The sequence below is a fragment of the Canis lupus genome, chromosome 20, assembly GCF_003254725.2.
Source record: "Canis lupus dingo isolate Sandy chromosome 20, ASM325472v2, whole genome shotgun sequence".
NCBI lineage: Eukaryota > Metazoa > Chordata > Mammalia > Carnivora > Canidae > Canis > Canis lupus.
Genome location: NC_064262.1, coordinates 2442024 through 2464230, shown reverse-complemented (window position 1 = coordinate 2464230; position 22207 = coordinate 2442024). Strand labels below are relative to the sequence as shown.

Here is a 22207-nt window from a genome sequence, read left to right as displayed (position 1 = left end):
CAAAAAGCTTAGAAGGAAAAGCTAGAAGCTCCCATGGAAGCTTTGGAAAACCTTCCATGGGGAGTTTGGAGGTTTCTTGGGAAATTAGAAGGCAATTTGCATGCAAAAGCACTGTGCATGCTCAAGAAAGACATGAGAAGGCCCCAAGTTCTCCCCTGGGGCTGACCTTGAGATTCTATGCAAACAGGAAGTGAAGGCCATGGCAGAGTTATCAAGTACCTGCCAGAGCACTGAAAGCATGTCCCAATATGTACATAGAGATCCTTGGCAAAGACTGGGAGACTTACTGATCTAAGCATTTAAGGAAACCTCTAATCATTAGCTGACCAGTAAACGAACTGAGCAGAGACTTTGGTGGTCACATGTGACTTCACAAAGTCACTAACCAAATAACAACAAACTATGAATGTGAGTGAAGAAGAGAATCTGATATCCATTATATTATTCTGTATGTCCAGTTTTCAACAAAGAATCACAATACAACAAAGAAACAAAAGTATGGTCCATATACAAGAAAAAAAGAGTTAATAAAAATTGTTTCTGAGAAATCCCTACTAGACAAGTCTTAAATCAGTTATTTTAAGTTTGTTCAAGAAATGAAAGAAACCATATCTAAAGAGCTAAAGGAAAGAGTGGAGATAATGTGTCACCAAATGGAAAGTATCAAAAAAGAGTTAGAAATTATTAAAAAAAGAACCAAATAGAAATTCTGGAATTGAAAAATACTAAATGAAAACTCTGCTAGAGGAGCTCAACAGCAGATTTGAACAGGCAGAAGAATCAACAAACTTGAAAATAGGCCAACTGGGATTATGCAACCTGAGGAAAAAAAAAAAAAAGAGAGAGAGAGATGAGAAATAAACACAGACTCAAAGATATGTGAGACACCATCAAGTATATCAGCATATGCATATTGAGAAGTCCAGAAACAAAGGAAGGACAAGGCAGCAAGATCTGAGTAAACTTCCAAAAGGTTTCTGAAGGACATCTAAAAAGCTCAGCAAATTCCAAGTAGGAAAAACTCAGAGATGTGACCTAGACACATCATAATCAAACTGTCAAAGGCCAAGGACAAGGAGATAGCACCAAGAGAGAAATGGCTCATTCAGTATAAGGCATCTTCAGTAAGACTAACAGCTGGGCTCTGCAGTAACCATGGCAGTCAATCCCAAATACCTAAAAGGAAAAAACAAAAACACCTATCATATAGCTATCATATATGCTATCATATAGCAGACACTTGATAAATATTTATTAAATAAATGAATAAATGAACATGTTTAAAAAAAAAAAAAAAAAAAGAAAGAAACCATGGCAGCTAGAAGGTAATGGAATGACATATTCAAAGTGCTGAAAGTCAGAAAAAAAAAAAAATTTAAAGTCAACCAAGACTGTTTCTGGCCAAAAAACATGCTTCAAAAATGAATGAGAATCCAGAATTACCATATGGCCCAGAAATTTCCTAAGTATAAACCCAAAAGAATGGAAAATAGGTACTCAAATACATGTACATATAAGTTCATAACAGCACTATTCACAAAAACCAAAAGGTGGAAAACAGCCCAGATGTCCATCAATGCTAAGTGAAAGAAGCCAGACATAAGAGATCAAATTTTGTGTGATTTATATGAATATCCAGAATAGGCAAATCCATAGAGACAGAAAACAGATTGGTGGTTGGAGCTGAGAGAATAGGAAACAGCTGCTTAATGGGTACAGGATTTTTGAAATCAGATATTGGTGATGCTTGCATAATTCTGCACACATTAAAAGGGTGAATTTATGGTATGTGAATTATATCTCAATTAAAAAGAAACATACATTGAAAGGTTTGCTACCCTTTCCACTACCACAATGAACATCTAGAATGCCTATTTCACTAAACGTATATCAAAAGCTCACTATTTTGTATACATACCTCATTTTAATTTGTGTTTCCTTAATAAGCCATATAATATTGAACATCTTCCATCTATTTATTTACTAAACGAATTTTCAAGAGACAATTCCACACCACTTCTGGTTCTGGTCTTTGCTTCCTCCAGTAGGTGTACCCTTACCATGCCCAGACTCTAAAAATTGCTCTGAAATGCCTCTTTGTATGTAGTCCAATGTCCAACACAGTGGCAGTGAGAAGAAGGGATGGGGTCAAGTACTGACAGTACTAGCATCTGTGCTCCAGGCTTTGCATTTTTCATCAACCCTGTGACATGGCTATTATTACTTCTCCTCCTGTTTTACAGGAGGGATTCCTAAGTTGGCTAGGGTCTGTCATTTGCTCCAGGTCATACAGCTAATGAGTGGTGGGACTGTGATTAAAAGCCAGCTCTGGGTTTACCATACACCTGAGAATATCAAGAGAACAGAGTTCCATCAGCCTAGGTTAGAGGCAGGGCCATGTGCCTCTTCTCAAACCCATGACAATGTGGAAAGTGGCTGACTGGCTGATCTTCAAAGAGGAGGCAACATATTTAAGTCCTAAAGTAATTTTAACAAAATCCTTGCCCTTTAGTAATTTTAGTTCTTAAACCAATGAAAGAAAGATGATGATGGCTATAAAGACCATACTCAATATTCTCATATTTTGCTATCACTTTCAAATAAAAATATAAATTGAATTGGATCATTAAAACAGCCATCGGAGGTAGGAAGAACAGTTGTTAACATTCCCATAACATTAGTTGAGCAGTATGTGGACAACACTTAAATGCTTTCATCACCCCATTTAATCCTCATGGTAACGGTGTGAGGGATAAAATCGGCATTTTAGAGATGGGGATACTGAGGCACAGAGAGGCTAAACAACTGCTAAAGTGTCACATGTGAAATAAATGGCAGAATCAAGCCCTGTTCCAGAGCTGTGTCCTTCCCACTATGCTGGACATCCCAAGGATGACCTCCATCATCCGTCCTGAGGGAATGACTACTATGTTGGATGTTACCACTGCTCCTTTGAATCATAACAAAATAAGATGGAGCCCAATGCCCCCACCCCCCGAGACAGGGATGGGTGCTCCGCTCTACCCCCTCCTGCCTCTATTTCGCTGTTACCTTCACATAGGTCACTGGTCCTATACCCTCTTCACAGGGTTTGTCAAATCGACATACCACCTAAGTAATTATTTCTCAAGGTTTTTCCTTTAAAACAATTTACATTCTTACTTAAAACCACTTATTGAAAAATATGATTCTATATTACTATCTAAATGGAAAACCAGTATCATTTGCCACAAAGAAAAGATATAGGAGAAGCCCTCTCACCACCAGCCACTGACAAGGACAGCCATTGGCCAACGACCTACACTCTCCCTTGCTTATAAAACCTGTGCCTAGTGTACACCAAATGCCCACACCCGGGAGACGGCTTAAGGCTTGCAGCCACACTTGAGAGTCTAGTACACACAGGTTTGCCTTCACCAACTGACCTTTAAGCTGAACAAGAGGTACAGTGGTTATGGCACAAACATGGTAATGCCAGTTGTTTACTTTAATTCAATTTAGTATCACAAAACAACAGCATGAAAATAGGGGTGTCTATGAGAACTAAGTTGTATTATATAGAAAGATCCAATATAGGTGAATCTCTTTAAAATCTGGTGATAAATTAGGAAGAAACAAGAAAATCATAAGACTTCAGGGGGTGAGGCGCCTGGGTGGCTCAGTTGGTTAAGCCTCCAACTCTTGGTTTCTGCTCAGGTCATGATCTCAGGGCTGTGGGATGGAGCTCCACATTGGCCTCCGTGTTCAGCTGGGAATCTGTTTATAGATTCTCTCCCTCTGCCCCTCTCCCTGCTTGCTTACTCACTCTCTCTCTAAATTTATTTATTTATAAATCTTAAAAAAAAAATACAGACTTTAGGGGAGGTTCTCTGAGAGAGAAAACCTCTGCAAATGGCTTCGGTTCTGTTGTGTCTGAGCATCAGATGGCTTCCCCCAGCCAGGGTACCTGCCACAGGAGCTCGTGACCTTGTTACCGCTGTCACTTGCTGGAAATGATCTGCCTGGCCCATCTTCTCAGAGGTTTTCTCTGGGAAATTGAACTGGAGAACACCTCTCACACGCTGGTGGAACTATCCTAACTTGTAAGATGCTACCAAGAGAAGCTCTCGCGCTTGCTCTCTCTCTCTCTCTCTCTCTCTCTCTCTCACACACACACACACACACACACACACACACACACACACGCATTCCGCACCTGGATAGAAAAAAAGCCAAAATGACAACCACAGCTGCCTAAGGTCCTGCAGCTGGGACTCCAATTACAACTTTTTAATACTGGCAAAGCAACAAATCCTAGAGCTTTTTTTTTTTCTTTAATTTCTTTTTATTGGAGTTCGATTTGCCAACATATAGCATAACACCCAGTGCTCATCCCATCAAGTGCCCCCCTCAGTGCCCATCACCCAGTCACCCCAACCCCCCGGCCCACCTCCCTTTCCACCACCCCTTGTTCATTTCCCAGAGTTAGGAGTCTCTCATGTTCTGTCACCCTCTCTGATATTTCCCACATCCTAGAGCTTTTAAAACATAAATTCTGAACAATCAGAATATAGCTTCTTTACTGAATTCAGACCAAAAGAATTAATGATAACATATGAATCAGGAGTGCTAATTTGTGTAAAATTGAAATTAGAGGTGATACAGAAATCACACATGCCTAAACAAAACAGTAAGAAGAGGAGGAGATAAGCCTGAATTCAGAACATGAAACTGCTCACAAAGCCAAGATGCCCCAGATGAACCTGGATCAACTGTCCACAGTGTAGTGCTGAAGAGGAAGAGGAGGCACAATGCTGAGAATCTTCTGTATTCCCCCCAGAGCAACTTATGTTATTGATACTATTTACTAAGTATGCATGTATGTGCAGTAAGTTAAAATATTACGTAAGGTCTGAATATCTCCTTTTTTATAATTCTTGCTTTAAGCAACTTTGGATTAATCAACCATAGTTCCAGTCACAGGACAAGAAATCTACTACTTTAGTTACAAAAATAAACACGAAGAAAGCAAAAGAAGGCTAGTTAAGTCCTAGCTAAATACTATTTCCTACCGAAGGCTCTGAGCCTGGTTAAAAAGTTAGGGAAATTCTAAAGACATGGTAGGACCAAGCAGACACTTTTTTCTGAACTTAACAGAAAAGATTTAAAGATAATTGAAAATGAATTAACTCTCTCAGATAACCCCAGGCATTTTTCCCAATTTTTTATAGTGGTAAAATACACACAACAAAAAAATTACCATAATAACCATATTTAAGCGTACAGCTCAGTGGTATAAAATACATTCATAATGTTGTGCAGCCATCACCACCAACCAACTCCAGAGTTCTTTTTTTTTTTTTTTAAAGATCTATTTAGAGAGAGTGCAGCAGGGAGGGGCAGAGGGAGAGGGACAGAATCTCAAGCAGGCTCCCCACTGAGCACAGAGCCCAACACGGAGCTCCTTCTCATGACCCTGAGATCATGTCCTGAGCCGAAATCAAGAGCTTGGACGCTTAACCAACTGAGCCACCCAGGCGCCCCAGAGCTCTCTCTTTTTTTTTTTTTTTTTAATAAAACTAAAATTCCACACCCCTTAAACAGCAACTCCCCATTCCCCCCACCCCTTAGCCCCTGGCAAAACTACTCTGAATCTATGATTTTGACAACTCTAAATATCTCCTATCAATGGAATCATCCAGTATTAGTCTTCTTATGACTGCCTTACTTCAAATAGCAAAATGTCCTCGAGGTTCATTTATGTTGTAGCATGTATCAGAATTTCCTTCATTTTTAAGGCTAAATAAAATTCCATGGAGAATGTATATAATACATGTACCTCATTTTGCTTATTCATTCATCCATCAGTGGCACCTGGTTGCTTCCACCTTTTGACTATCATGAATAATGTTATTATGAATACAGGTGTACAAATATATTTTGGGGACTCTGCTTTCAATTCTTTTTGATATATGCCCAGAAGTAGAATTGCTGCATGGTAATTCTATATTTAAATTTTTATAAGTTTTTATTTAAATTCCATTTCAACTATTTAATTCTTTGAGGAACCTCCATACCATTATCCATGTCAGCTATACAATTTTACATTCCCACCAACACTGCATAATGGTTCCAATTATCCACATTTTGTCAACGTTTTCTTGTTTTTTGACAACAGCCACCCAAATGGATATGAGGCAGTATCAATCCATTAAGCTGCCTTTTTACTCTGTTGATACTATCTTTTGATGCATAAATTCTAAAAATTTTCTTCTGAAAGTTTCAGGTCTTACATTTCATTCTTTGATTCCTTTTGAGCTAATGTTTGTATATGATGTTAGATAAGGGCCTACCTTCATCATTTTGCATGGATATCCATCCAGTTTTCCCAGCAGCATTTGTTGAATGACTGTTCTTCTCCTGTTGAATGGTCTTGGCCTCCTTGTCAAAATGCATCTGACCATATATGCAAGGGTTTATTTCTGGGCTCTATTTTATTCCATTGGTGTATACATGTCTGTCTTTATGCTAGTACCATACTGCTTTGATTACTGTAGTAATATTTGATATCACGAGTATGAACTCTCCAGTTTTGTTGATCTTTTCCAAGAATGTTTCGGCTAGGGGCGCCTGGGTGGCTCAGTGGTTGAGTGTCTGCTTTGGCTCAGGCTGTAATTCCAGGGTCCTGGGATCAAGTCCTGCATCGGGCTCCTTGTGCCTATGTCTCTGCCTCTCTCTGTATGAATCTCATGAATAAATAAATTATATATATATATTTTTTTTAATTTTTATTTAATTAAGATAGTCACAGAGAGAGAGAGAGAGAAGCAGAGACACAGGCAGAGGGAGAAGCAGGCTCCCATGCACCGGGAGCCCGACGTGGGATTCGATCCCGGGTCTCCAGGATCGCGCCCTGGGCCAAAGGCAGGCGCCAAACCGCTGCGCCACCCAGGGATCCCTATATATATTTTTTTTAAATGTTTCAGCTATTTGGGGAACTTTCAGACTCCATATGAATTTCAGTATGGGTTATTCTATCTTGGTAAAAAGAATGTGACTGGGATCTTGATAGGGATTATGTTGAATCTGTAAATTGCTTGGAGATAGTACTGACATGTTAATAGTATTAAGTCTTCCAATCCATGAACATGAGATGTGCTTCCCACTTATTTATGTCTTTTTAAACTTCTTTCAGCAATGTTTCATAGTTTTCATTATACAAGTTTTTACCTCCTTGGTTAAGTTGATTCCTAGGTATTTTATTCTTTTTGATGCTACTATAAGTGGAATTCTTTTCATAATTTATTTTTCAGACTGTTCATTATTAGAGTATAAAAATGCAACTGATTTTTGCATATAGGCCTTGTATCCTGCTACTTTGCTAAATTCATTCATAAGCCCTAATAGGTTTTTGTAGAATATATGCAGTTTTCTACATATATGAACATATCATCAATGAAGAGGTCATTTTGCTTTTTCCTTTCCAACCTGGATGCTTTTATTTCTTTTTCCTGTCTAATTATTCTGGCTAGAACTTACAGTACTATCTTGAATAAAAGTGGCAAAGGTAGTAATGCTTGTCTTGTTCCTGATCTTAAAGGAAAAAATCTTAGTCTTTCACCATTGCATATGATGTTTGCTATGGATTTTTAATGTATGGCTTTTATTACATTGATGTAATTTTTAATTTCCTTCCCTTCCTAGTCTGTTGAATGTTTTTATCATGAAAAGGTGTTGAATGTTGTCAAATGCTTTTTTTGCATCAATTGAGATGATCATGTAGTGTATTACATTAAATGATTTTTGTATGTTGAGCCATCCTTGCATTCCAGAAATAAATCCCATTTAGTTGCAGTGTATAAATCTTTTAATATGCTGCTAAATTCAGTTTTTTTTTACATTCTGCTGAGGATTTTTACATTAATATTCATAAGGGGATTTGGGTCCTAAGTTTTCTTTCCTTGTAGTATCTCTGTCTGGCTTTGGTATCAAGGTAATGCTGGCCTCACAGGATGAGTCAGAAAGTGTTCTCTCCTCTTCAATTTGTTTGGAAAATTTTAAGAAGAGTTGGTGTTAGTTCTTCTTTAAATGTTAGAATTCACCAATCAGTCAGGGCCACGGCTTTTCTTTACTAGGAGGTTTTTGAGTACTGATTTAATCCTAATAGTTTTAAGTGTAGAGATTGTCAGTATACTTGTGATTTAGTCCTCATAGGTTTTGTTTTTCTAAGATTTTGTCTGTTTTATCTAGGTTACTCAGTTTGTACAACTGTTCATAATACTCTCTCATACCCCTTTTAATGTCTATATAATTAGTAGTAATGTCCTCATTTTCATTTCTGATTTTAATAATCTGAGCCTTCTCACTTTTCTTTTTAGTCCACCTAGCTAACATTTTGTCAATTTTGTTGATCTTTCTCAAAACCAATTTCTGATTTCCCTGATTTTCTCTATTGTTTTTCTTTCTCTGTCTCATTTTTCTCTTCTCTAATCTTTATTATTAACTTCCCTATGCTATATTTAAATTTAGTTTGCTCTTTTTCTAGTTTAAGTTGTAAAGTTAGGTGTTGATTTCATATCATTCTTATTTTTTAATGTAAGAATTTAGAACTACAAAATTTTCCCGTAGCACTGCTTTCATGCATCCCATAAATTTGGTACATTGTGTTTTGTGGTTTTTTAAAGATTTTTATTTATTTATTCATGAAAGACACAGAGAGAGGCAGAGACAAAGGCAGAGGGAGAAGCAGGCTCCATGCAAGGAGTCCAATGTGGGACTCGATCCCAGAACCCCAGGATCATGCCCTGAGCCAAAGGCAAATGCTCAACCACTGAGCCACCCAGGTGTCCCTATGTTTTGGTTATTATTCATCTCTAAGTATTTCTAATTTCCCTTATGATTTCATTGTTGATCCATTGGTTGTTTAAGTATGTTAATTTCCACAGATTTGTGAATTTTCCCATCTTACTTTTGTTATTGATTTTTAACTTCATCTTGTTGTGGTCAGAAAAGATATTTTGTATGATATCTACCTTTTAAATCTACTGAGACTTAATTTATGGCTTAACATATGGTCTATCCTGGAAAATGTCCCATGTGCATGTCGGAAAAATATGTATGCTGTAGTTGTTGGATCAAGTGTTCTGTATATGCCTGTTAGGCTAATTGATTTATTGCATTAAGTCCTCTATTTCCTTCCTTATCTTCTATCTGGTTAATCTATCCATTATTGTGAGTGTGATATTGAAATCTGTAACTGTTATTCTGGAAATATTTCTACCAACAATTCTGTCAGTTTTTGCCTTATGTATTTTGATGGTCTGTCATTAGGCATATAAATGTTTATAATTGCTATATCTTCTTGCTGTTTTGGACCTTTTATTAATATATAGCATCCTTGTCTCTTGTAATATTTTTTGCTTAAAATCTATTTTGCCTCATATTAGTCATCCCTGTTCTCTTCTGATTATTATTTACATGGAATATTCTTTTCCGTCCTTTCACTTTCCATCTATTTATGTCTTTGGATCTAAAGTGAGCCTCTGATAGAGCACATATAGTTGGACCATGTGTTTTTGTCGATTCTACTAATCTCTGTCCTTCAATTGGTGAGCTTAATCCATTTACATTTAAAGAAATTACTAATAAGGACAGACTTACTTCTGTCATTATGCTATTTGTTTTCCATACACCTTATAGTTTTTCTGACTCTTATTTCTTGCATTATTGTCTTTTTTGTTTTGGGGCGGCTTGGTAGTGAAACAGTTAATTTTCTTTCTCTTTTTTGGGGGAAAGGGTTTGTATTCTATTGCTATTTTCTTTGTGGCTAACAAGGAGATTTAGCATCCTAAATTTATAATATTCTAGTGTGAATTTATACCAGGTTAACTTCAGTAACAGACAAAAATTCCATTTCTATACAGCTCCGATCCCAATCCTTTTCTGTTGTTCATGTCAAAAAATTACAACTTTATTCACTGTGTCCCCAAAACCATAAACTAATATTCTTTTAAATACATTAGTCTCTTTATAAGGGAAAGGAGGGAAACTAAGTGAAGCTGTGACTAATATTCCTTTCTTCATCTTCCTCAAGACCTTTGGCCATTCCTTTACATTTCCCCACTCTGGTACCCAAATGGGAAGCAGGACAAAGGACCCAGTCCAAGAAGAGGCAACAGAAGACAAGAGTCCAAGAAAAAAATCTACTGCTACCTGGTATCCCTGCCATGTTTAAAGGAACCCCCTGTCTGACTCCCTATCCCCTAGCTTCCCTTCACCAACTCCTCCAGTGTCACCTCTGGACCTATGTCCACTGCTTTTCTATATTACCACATTTCTCTTCTCTTAGGGTCAGGGGAAACCCTTCTTCTTGACACCTCTCCCCCACTTTCGATCAATCCTCAATTTCTCCTCCCACTCACATTTCAAACTGAATACCACTTCTGCTTCATGCTTGATTTCCTCACATCACTTCTGTATCCTCTTTCAAGCTCAGGGACATTTATTAAATCATCTCCTCTCTGCTGGCCTCCATGAAGGTTGCCCAACAAACAAAAGGCTCTCAAACCATTGGGACACCAACTGAGAGTACCAACTCTAACTCTAACAGGAATGGGGAAAAGGTCACGGAAAAGAACTAAGCTCCTAAAGGTCAACAGCAATTCTCCAGTGGTCAAGTCAATGTTCTTCCTTCAGAGTCTCCCCCAGTCTGACCATCAGCTAGCTGGCTCCCCACCCTCTTGACCCACAACCCCAACCCTTTATTCCCATGGCCCTCCATCAAGGGCCTCTACTTCCCCAAAAGGCCCTTCTCTCTTCCCTATCTACTGCAGTCTCTCCCAAGAGCACCTTGAGAGTCAAGCTCTTTTCCCCCTGGACTGCTGTCCTCCAGGAGCTCCCTACACTCTGATGACCTGTGCCAAGGCTCCTCTCTGGATGGTTTCTATATCTGTGTCTTCAGACAAGGCCCCTTTCTGGTATTGTAGTCATGTACCATCATCTGCCAGCAAGCACTTTCCCAATATTTGCTCCCTGGTTTCTGATCATGGAACAACACTTCCTTGGACTCTGAAGTCACCATCAGAGTCACCATTGTCTTCCTCAGTCACTACATTTGATCAGTTCTTCTCTTAGGATCTGGCTCCAATCCATTCCCTGATTTTCATTCTCAACACGCTCCACCCTGGATCAGGCCCTTACCATCCCAAGTCACCTACACACCAAGGTCTGTGCAGGCCCTCCCTATATCAGGACTGACCATGGCTATGATGACCTTCCAGTAACACAACTCTGAGGTATCAGCCTTTTCCTTGACACACTTTCAGGGACTCCATGACTATTCCAGGATGAACCCCAGCATCCAGGCTGGTCCACAAGGCCCTCTATGGTCTGCCCCAGCCTCCTCACACTGCCTTAAAGTGTGAGGAACCCCCTGGAAACACAGGTAAAAACTCAAGCTCCTGCCTAGTGCCAACCTCTATCCTACTGTTGCCCCCACTTCCCTCCCTTTCACTGTCTATCCAAACCTAACCCTGGTGACAGGTAACCTGAGACAAGGCATGGAGAATGGGATTTTGAGCAAGAAGCCTAAGACCCTAGAACTAATTTCCAATCCACAGCTGAGTTGTCATTCCACCTCACTCAGCCTCCACTTCCCTGTCCTACAGGAAACAGCATGACCTGCATTGCAGGATTGTCTTCTACACCAAAAAAGTTAATGTGTGGTAAGCATGGCAGGAGTCTAGAAACAGTGCTTAGAACGAGGGCAGCCACTAGCTGTCTGCATCCCTTCTGAGTGGTCAGTGCCCTGAGCTAGATCACATATTTTGAACCTCACTGCTGCTTGATTATCACTTGTTCTTCTAAAACCAATTTGAGGGACACCTAGGTGGTTCAGTTGGTTAAGTGTCCAACTCTTGATTTTAGCTCAGGTCATGATCTTATTAGGGTGGTGGGATCAAGCTCTGCATTGGGTTCCATGCTGGGTGTGGAGACTGCTTACGATTTTCTCCTGCCCTTTCCCTCAGTACCCCCCTCCACTAGCGCATACTCTTCTCTCTATATAAAAAAATAAAATTAAATAAATAAAACCAAGTCAAATTCCTGACTCCCAGGCAAGAAGCCAGTTCACCTTCTCAGAAGCTCCCATGCTACTCTGAGGAAGCTAAGTCAGCGCTTCTCTTGAACTGCTAGGTAAATCTCCCACTGTTATTTCTCCAGCAGTTGGTCTTTTCTGACCAAGTATATGTATGGTAGGTACACTCCTTAGAATGTGGGGGGCTTGGCTCAGTTGGTCCTTGATTCCATGCCACACTGCTCCTGGCCTGCCTAAGCAGGCAAGCCCATTTAAAAAAAAAAAAAATCAGGTTTTTGGGGGTTGTTTTTTTGCTTTTTTTAGGAAGAAAGGAGTAACTCTGACAAGTTGGAGTTCCCTAAAGAGCAAGTTAAACAATCTCAGGAGCCACTGGCTGCCCAAAGGTCAGTGTGACAAAATGATACAAGTTCGCAGAAAGATTCCAAATTAGGCCTGTGACATACTTACCAATCAACTCCAAAGCAGCTCAGACAGACCATGCTGCCCCTGCAGAAGTGGCAGGACTGAGATATTTGCCTTCGGAAGGCCAATGCCCAGAGATAAAGGAAAGACTTTGGAGAGGGAAGGAGGGAGAAAAAAACATGAAAAAGAAAGGAAGAGTGAGAGAAGAAATAAAACACTAAGGAAGAGAGACAGAGGAGGCAAGAAACACAAGAGAAAAAGAAAGAAGCAAAGGAAGGGAAGCTGCTCTGTGCTATAGCACCATGCTACATGCTCTTGTGTGATCTCCATACCCCATGAGAAGCGGCTCTGACCCTTATTTTCAGAGAAGCCAAGTGACTTGCCCGGGGCTACCAGGGGGCCCAGGGAGTAAGTGGCTGGTCTGTAGGAGTCCAGAGTCCAGGCCTCTCCCATGACGGAGGAGAGGAAGAGTCCATCCTCAGTCCACAGGGAAGACTCCAGCCACGGCAATCAGTGAACCGGGACCCAACCACAAGCCAGGCCCAGTACATGTGCATCATCTCTGCTTACACTCCATGAGCCTGAGGCCCAGAGGGACAGAAAAGGCTAAAAGCGTGCACTGAGAATTCCAGCGATTAACCATAAAGCTTTCGGAAATTCAATTATTTTTTATCCAAACCCTTTTGGGCAATGTATTGTAACAAAACATAAAGGCGCATTGGGCTGAGTATCTGGCCCTTTCCCAGGCTCAAGAGAAGCTGGCCTTGCTCATTTCCTGAACATGCCACACACTGAGGATTCTGGCTTCTAGAGGCAGAAGTAAAGTTCAGCAGCCCCTAAGGGGACAAGAGGCCCCTCTTGCCTTGAGTTTCAGATCCAGACTGGTGTCTGGGTTCTAGGAGCACAAGAGACTCCAACCAGAGATGTCAGGAAGAGCCCTGTGCCCAGCCCCACAGCTCAGCAGTGCAGGCAGGAGCTGACTTGGAGCACATTCAAGTGCTTCTCCTGTTCCCAGCACCCACCACCTCCTCCAGACTCCCCTCACAGCTGTGGTATATCATGGTTCCAACCAAGCCCAGACATGCTGACTGTGCATGCAGGCTGACCTTCGACAATACACAAAAACGATCTAAGATAAGTTTAAAAACAAAAGTGTGTGTGTGTGTGTGTGTGTGTATAATTTGTGTAAAAGACATAAACAAAAAGAGTACAAGTTTCTCCACTCTCTGAAAGTAGGCTATTCCTACGAAACCTTCTGTAAAGCAAAATGGGATAAAGTGAAAAAGCAATTAACTTTCATTTATATGGAAAAATGAGTGTTTCCAGGCCCAAAAAATAACCTCTCCTAGGCTTTTCTGATACCTTAAGACACATCTACTAAGAGATGCACAAAATAAATCGACACAAAGCACAGATTGCTCACAGACACAGCTCAAAGTGATGGTGGCTTGATGTTGAGATGCTGAGTGTAGTTCCTGGGAAGGAGCTTGGACGTGCCACTCTCACTGCTTGGGGTATGCGCAGCACTCCCTTGCTGCAAAGCTGATGCTGTACACTATTGTTGCTTTTCACCTTTTTTCATAAAAACAAAAATCCTTTCTGGATTTCCTTCAGTTAGCAAAAAAAAAAAAAAAAAAAAAAAACAACAACAAGTACTAATAAGGTAGGTCTTTCATAAAAGCAAAGTGGTGTAATGCAAAATTTGAAAAGTAGGGGATGCTGGTGTAAGTTTTTGGCTTGGAATAGTGAAATTCAAATAGTAAAATTCAATCCCTTCCCCCAGGGAAACTGTATATGGGAGATCCCTGGTACAGTGAAGTTCAGCAGCCCCTAAGGGGATCCCTGGTACAGTGCCAAGCACATAGTAAGTACTCTACACCTTACAGCTGTGATTGCTAAGAACCTACTATGTGCCACCAAACAATCCCTTATAACAAATGCTGTGAGGCTAAACTTATCAGCTCCGATTTTAAAAAAGAAATGCCAACTTGAAAGATAAAGTGAGTTGCCCAAGACCACACAGCTAGTCAGCCACAAAGCTACTTTGAAATGCACACCTTGTAAATCAACTGGGCAACAGCCCAAGTCACTTGAGATTTGGCATTCCACCCAATCCCAGAGAGGGAGGCAGGGCCAAGGGAGCCCAGGGTGGGTTCTCAGCAGATGGCCTTGGCTAAAACTGAAACAAGGAAAGAGAAAGTGTTTAAAAAGCAGGAGGAAACACAGAGGGAGTCTGAGAGAAAGACACATCAAGGATGCTGTCAGATGATAACATTTAGTGGGAAAATAAACAGAAAAGCCTAGAACACAGAACAGTGTCAATGTTGTGATAACAACTACCTCAAATTATGTACATGTGGGAAGACTGACAGGGATCCTAGGGAGAGAAAACTTTAATTTGATGTACTAAGGAGATTGTAGGTACATTTTTATCTTCTATTTTGATTTCTGTTAACATCGATAAATGCTTATGCAAGAGTAATTTTAAATGCTTTTAGAGATCAAGAAATCACAAAGAAAAACAATCAAAGAGTTTGACTACACAAAAATTAGAAAATTCTGCATGTCAAAAAAGCGACTAAAATGGAAAGACAACCAAAAAATGCTGAAGACTTATTTGTAGCAAACACGATAGGCAAAGGGTTAATTAATAACAACATCTTTGTTAATATTAAACACTCCTGAAAATCAAAAAGAAAACATTAAAATCGCAAGAGGTAAATAGACAAAATGTATGGGCCTAATTCAAACACACAAAAGCACAAGTGTTTAATATAACTACACCTAAGAAAAAATGTTTAATGTCCCCAGAATCACATATTAAAACAAGAGTAACATACCATTTCTATCCTACCAAGTTTCAAATATATTTTAATATTGGAAACCAAAGGTAGCTGCAAATATCTGTGTAAATAGTGCAAACCCTTTTGGAAAAGAATAGGGCAGTCAGTATACAACAACAGATTTAGAAGGACTTGTGCCCTTAGGTCCAGTAATTGGACACCTGGAAATGTCTCAGAAGGAAAAAACCTGAAAATACAGAAAATATTTAAGGATGGTTGAAGATGTTCACCCCAGGGATGTTTATCTGCAAGAAGGAAAACCCATGCCAATCTAAAGGGCCTACAGTGGAGTGATGGTTACATGAAGAAATGCTATACAAAATGTTAAATAATGAAATCAGAAATAAAAAATGCATAGTTCATTATTACAACTATATGTTTAAAAGGGAGAACTGAATTCAGCAAAGTCCCAGGGTACAAGAGCAACACACAGAAATCAGTTGTGTTTCTGTACTCCAACAAAAACTAATCTGAAAAGGAAATTAAGAAAGCAGTTCCATTTATAATGGCTTTTAAAAGAATAAATCCAACCAAGTTGAAAGACCTGTATAATGAAAACTACAAAACACTGATTAGAAAAATTAAAGAAGATCTAAGCAAATGGAAAGGCATCGTGTTCTACCTAACACTGTTTAGATTTTCATACTACCCAAAGTGATCTACAGATTCAATGCAATCCCTATTAAAATTCCAACAACGATTTTTTGCAGACATGGAAAAGCAGATCCTCTAATTCATATAGGAATTACAAGGGGCCTCAACTAGCCAAAAAAAAAAAAAATACATATATATATATATATATATATATATATATATATATATATATATGAAAAGCAACATAAAGCTGGAGGACATGACATCCTAACTTTGAAACTTACTACAAATGTAAACAAAGCAGTGTGATATTGGCATAAGGGCAGATACACAGACCTATGGAACAGAACAGAGAACCCAGAAATAAACCCATACACATATCAATTGATTTTTGACAAGGGTAAAAGGGGAGAAAAGTCAATCCTTTCAACAAATGGTGCTGGGAAAACGGGATATCCACGTGCAAATGATGAAGTTGGGCTCTTAACTTACATCACATATAAACTTATACTATATATAAAAATTTCCATATATGGAAATAGATGAAAGACCTAAGCTTAAGAGCTAATATAAAATTCTTAGGAAAAAAAATGAGGAATATCTTCATGACATTGGAATTGGCAACAATATCATGGATACAACACCAAAAACACAGGCAACAAAAGAAAAAATAAATATATTGGATTTTATCAAAGTTAAAAACTTGTGTGCCTCCAAGGACACTATGAAGAAAGTAAAAAGTCAACTTAAAGAATAAAAGAAAACATTTGCAAATCATATATTTGACAAGGGATTGATATCCTGAATATATAAAGAACCCCTACAATTTAACAATAACAACAAAACAACAAAAACCCATCAAAACACGGGCAAAGGACCTAAACAGACATTTCTCCAAAGAAGATATCTAAAAGGCCAACTGGTACATGGCAAGATGCTCGACATCACTTGCATTAAGAAAATGCAAGTAAAACCACAAAAAGATACGACTTCATATGTGTTAGAATAGCCATCACCAAAAAGATCAAAGGTTAACAAATGCTGGTGTAGATGTGGAGAAAGGGGAATCTGTGTGCATTGTGGGTGCGAATATAAACTGTTGTAGTTGAAAACAGTATGGAGGAGCCTCAAAAAATTAAAAATAGAACTACCATATGATCCACTTCTGGGAATATATCCAAAGGAAATGAAAACACTAACTTGAAAAGACATCTGCACCCTCATGTTCACTGCAGCATTATTTATAATAGCCAAGACATGGAAACAGCCTAAATGTCCATCAATGGATGGATAAAGAAGTTGTGGAATATCATTCATCCATAAAAAACAAGGAAATCCTACCATTTGCTACAACACAGATGAATCTTAAAGGCATTATGCTAAGTGAAATAAGTCAGACAAAGAAAGACAAATAATGTGTGATTTCAACTTATCTGCAGAATCTAAAAAAAAACAAAACCAAAAACACTAAAAACAAAACTCAGAGAGATGTGTGGTCCCCAGAGGCAAAGGGTTGGGGGAGCAAGAATTAGAGGTGGTCAAAAGGAACAAACTTACAGTTAGTTATAAGATAAGTAAGTCCTAAGGACATGAGGTACAATGTGATGACTGTAGCTCACACTACCACATGATACACAAGAAAGGTATTGAGAGTAGGTCCTAGGAGTTCTCATCACAAGAACATTTTTTCCCTTCTTTTATATTTATTGTATTTTTATGGGAAGATGGATGTTAGCTAAACCTATTGTGATAATCACTTCATAATATATGTAAATCAAACCATCACGGTGTCACACCTTAAACTTATATATTCATATATGTCAATTATTTCTCAATAAATCTCAGGGGGAAAACCAGCAAAAAGAAGGTCGGGGAAGTCACAATGAGATACCACTTCCTACCCACTAGTATAACTATTAAAGAAAAAAGGAAAATGATGATGTTTGGCAAGGATGTGGAGAAACTGGAATGCTAACACACTGCTGGTGGAAATGTAAAATGGCCCAGCCACTGTGGAAAATAGTTTAGTGATTCCTCAAAAAGCTAAACATAAAACTACCACATGACCCAGTGATTCCACTCTTAGGTACAGACCCAAAGGAACTGAAAGCAGAGACTGGGATAGATATCTGTACACCTGTTCAGATAGCATTATTCACAATAACCTAAAGGAAACAAGAACACCATACACATAACAGAACACCATTCTACTTTAAAGGAGTGACATTTCAACACGTGCTGCAACATGGATGGGCCCTGAAAGCATTAGACTAAGGGAAATAAGCCAGACATAGAAAGCCAAATACAAGATTCCATTTATAAGGTACCTGGAATAGGCAAAGTCAAAGAATCAGAAAGCAGAATAAAGGCTGCTGAGGGTGCAGGAGGAGGGGCGAGGAGGGAAGGGGGAGTTCTGGTTTAATGGGTACAGAAATTATGTTGGGGACGCTGAAAAAGTTTTAGGCAGAGACAATGGTGATGGGTACACAGCTTTGTGAATGTATTTAATGCCAGTGAATTGTATATTTGCAAATGGGTAAAATAATAAATATTATGTCATGCAGATTTTACTACAATCAGAATAATGTGGAGGAAAAAAGTGGGGGGAGGGGGTTATATGAAACAATGAAAAGATAGGAATGAAATAAACCTAAAATGTCAGCAGCTATTCTGAGAAAAGAAATCTCTGGATGGCTTTCCTCTTTCTTTTAATCATTTTTCTCTAGTTTCCAATTTTCTTTCAATTACTCTTTAGATAGGAAAAAAATAAGTTATGTTCTTAACAGGCTTCAAGTTTAGGTAGCAAGTTTCTTCACAGCTGGATCAGCATTTACAAAGGATTTACTTCACAGGGGACCATAAAGAAAGGAAATAGTCTCTTAAAATAATTCAAGTTCTCTGTCACAGAGGTGAAAGCTAACATTCTCCTCAACTTGGTCTGGGGTGGGGGGGCTGACCTGCCGCTACAGCCCATCAGGGGCCGTCCTCCTGTATGGGATACCAACCCAGAGGGCACTGAGCAAGGACAGAAGAGAGTTCAAGGAGACAAGCTCCCCTGGATGTGTGATAAAGTCCATAATTTGATCTCCAAGCAATAAATTAAAATAGGAACAGCAATTAAAAATGCAAGTGAGAATTTGTCTTAAATTTAACCAATCGAAACAGTTCATATTAATTTGCCCTTAATAGTATCCCAAGCCCTTCCCAGAAGGTCCGGTTTTTTTTTTTTTTTTTTCAGAAGGTCCTGTTTATATAGCAGATGATACTGACATTGTATTGGGTTTTTATGCAGGAGTCCAAAGGACCTGTTCTCCCCTTTCTGACAAGTAAATAAAACGGCAGGGAGATCAAATAACTCACTAAAAAGAAGATATAATTTTTTATCTTCCTTTTTACAGTCTCATATCCACTTCCGTTGGGAATAACAAAGTCTGAATTCTTATGCAACACTTATCTAAATGTGTCGATATTATCAGATTGATGAATTTTGCTAACAAAAGGCAGCGCAAGGAAATCTTTTATGACATATTTGGCCCATTCACAGGCCTGGAGCTTTAATTTAACCAACTTGAGAATTCTGAGGGAGAGCTGCAGGTGTTGGATCTGAAAAAAAAAATCATAAATGGGAAGGCATATCAATCTTTATGACGGGGAAACAAAAACACTCTTCTACTTGCTTGCCCTCCACAAGCAGGAGAAGGAGAGGTGGCAGGAGCAGGATATTGTCTCGGGCTGCATAGCAAAGAGGAAGCATCACTGTCTCCCAGTGACCGCTATTTAGTATTGATCAAAAGGCGCTGGCCCGGGGAGGAAGAGAGGAATTGATAAAACAATGAGGTTTGCCAACACTCTGTGCTCAACAAGGACATTTTCTCATTTTCTTGACCACATCAGAGTTCATTACTCCTGTGGCTGCCTGAGCAAGCGGGTGGCTTGCCACAGTCCCCACACCCCTCCTGCCCCCAAGCTGCCCAGCAGTGCTGCCACCGTTCTGCCCCCATGGACCTGTCCTCACGGACAGTAAGCAGAGTCAATCACTTGACAGTCCTGTTGCTTCTCCTGTTAAAGGTCTCCCCATGTCTGCCCCCTCTCCCTCCATAGCCTTAATGCAGACCACACTTCTCTCCGTGGGAACACCACTACACTGCCACTCCCTGTCTGTCCTCTGCTCCCCTGAGTCCCGTCACCATCACCATCACCGAGCCATGCTTCCATCTGCCTCCAGCCACTAGGGATGCGGGAACGTTTCAGCCACTTCCTTGCACTGACTCTTTAAGGACTCCCTACTTTTTGCGAGACGAAATCATAAATTCGTTGGTGTGAAATACTATGGAGATCCTTGGTGATCTCGTCTTTCCCAGTCTCCCCTCCCAACAGCAAAGTCTGCCCACCCATCCAACCAATTTTACAAGCCTCTGTGACAGAAACATCCAGTCATCCACCAAAATCAGTTTCCACCTTTCAGTAACTGAGTTGCAGCTAAGTGGAATGGTGAAGAGTTCCATCTCCTGGCCTCTCCAACACCAAGGCATGAGTGACATGAGCAGGCAGGACTGAGTCCTCCCTCCCTCACAGACCCTGTGGGAAGGGTGTGTGGCCCTTCCAGGTCCGGGCATTCCTGACACGCCAGACCCTCCTGTGAACACAGTAGTGACTACATAGACAAGGACACACCCTATAGTGGAAGGGCAGCAAGATGGAGGAAGCCTGAGTTTCTGGATGCTGTGCAGAGCAGAACTCCTCAACTGTTCACATTAGGAAACTACCTAGAAAATCAACTTCTAGTTTCCTTATGCTTCTGTATTTTTTTGTTCACTTGCAACAGCATCTTAGCCTTTACCCCTGACGTGAGCAAGTACCAGGCAAGATCCCACTTACTCGGACCTATGGCTGACACCTGCCTGCCCAATCTGTGTTAATGAAATGAAGCTTATACAAGCGGACACTCCTCTCAACAGCAAACCTACTTGGTGTTCTCCAGGGTCTTCTGCATTTTCTTGGTCATCTTATCAATCACTGCCTGTCTCTTTCCTTCAGCTAAGAGGTCTATTTTGTTCAGCACCACGACCAGCTTCTGGCAGGCAATCTGCCCAATTACAAGGCACTCGGCTGACTGGGTCTGCATCCCTTTGGTCACATCGATGACCAACATCATCAGATCAATGATCTGGGCCCCTGCAAAGAGAGAGCGAAGACAAGGTTAGAAAACGAAATGGGGGAGAAGACTGCAGAAAGTGGCCTGATGTCTGAGGTTAAGCAAAACCAGCCAAATTACAGCATTAAGATAGAAGTGGGTGGGGTGGGAAATGAATGACCACCATATGCCTCCTAGCCCCAGCCAAGGGGGAGGGACTCTAAACATGTGATTTCATTGAGTCCTTATGACCACCATGAGGAATGGGCATGTTACCTCATCTGGAGAGGAGGAAACTGAGGCCCATGAAATACTTAGAGCTCACCCAGGACCCCACAGCCAGCATGCAGCAGGGCTGAGGGACCCCAAAACCCACACCATTTTACTGCTTCTAATCTCTCATTTTCATTCCATCCTACCTAGGAAAAAACATCCAAGCAGTAAAAAGCTTAGTTTTAGACTTGGCAAATGCCTAGAGATTTGGCCTTGCCAAGACAGCTGACTAAAAGACTGGAAAACTAATGGGGAGGCATGGAGGTTGTCTCCTCTGTGGCTCCTGGGTCTTCTCCTCACAGTAGATGGGTTTAGTCATGATCCTCCCACCCATGACTGCATTGTATCTATTCACTTCTTTTATCCTTTCCATTCTGAATGGGAGGCTCCTGCTCTTTCAGATAGGGTAGGAGCAATCCAAGGTTCAGCTACCTCAATGCTGAATACCACATGTAAGTATGTGTGTGTGCATGTGTATATATATGTGTGCTGTGCATGTGTGCATTCCAGACATATGTATGCATGCCGAGTTGTGAGTATGCCCTAAATACACAGCCACACCTGGGCTGAACAACAGCAGAGGGACGAATTACAAAGGAGTCAATGAAAGGAAACTGCCCTGATCCATGTTAGGAAAACCAATGTTAGCCAATGAAGGGAATGTGTCCTTTTTAACAGGATTTGAAGTAGTTTACAAAACAAACAACAACAAAAGGTGTTATTTTGGGGATACAGGAATATGTAGATTATTTTCCCGTTTGCCCCAGGAGGGATTTTCAGGAGCAATTTATCATCATGGTGAAACCAAGGAAAACTGTTCCATGGGTGACTCATGACCCAAGCTCACTCCTAGGAAGGGAGGGAAGGCAAGGAGGACAGTCTTTTCTG

At 40.1% G+C, this 22207-nt stretch overlaps 1 protein-coding gene across 10 annotated transcripts in view; it reads right to left on the bottom strand.

Annotated features, from left to right (window-relative positions):
* Positions 1–22207, bottom strand: part of EEFSEC (eukaryotic elongation factor, selenocysteine-tRNA specific) — a 266239-nt gene that overhangs the window by 136794 nt on the left and 107238 nt on the right. For all 10 annotated transcript variants that reach the window (XM_025448186.3, XM_035702466.2, XM_025448145.3 and 7 more), the window contains exon 2: positions 20880–21087. In XM_025448186.3, coding sequence (XP_025303971.1) covers positions 20880–21067 — 188 coding nt within the window. In that variant the 5' untranslated portion in view covers positions 21068–21087. The remainder of the gene's footprint in view (positions 1–20879; positions 21088–22207) is intronic.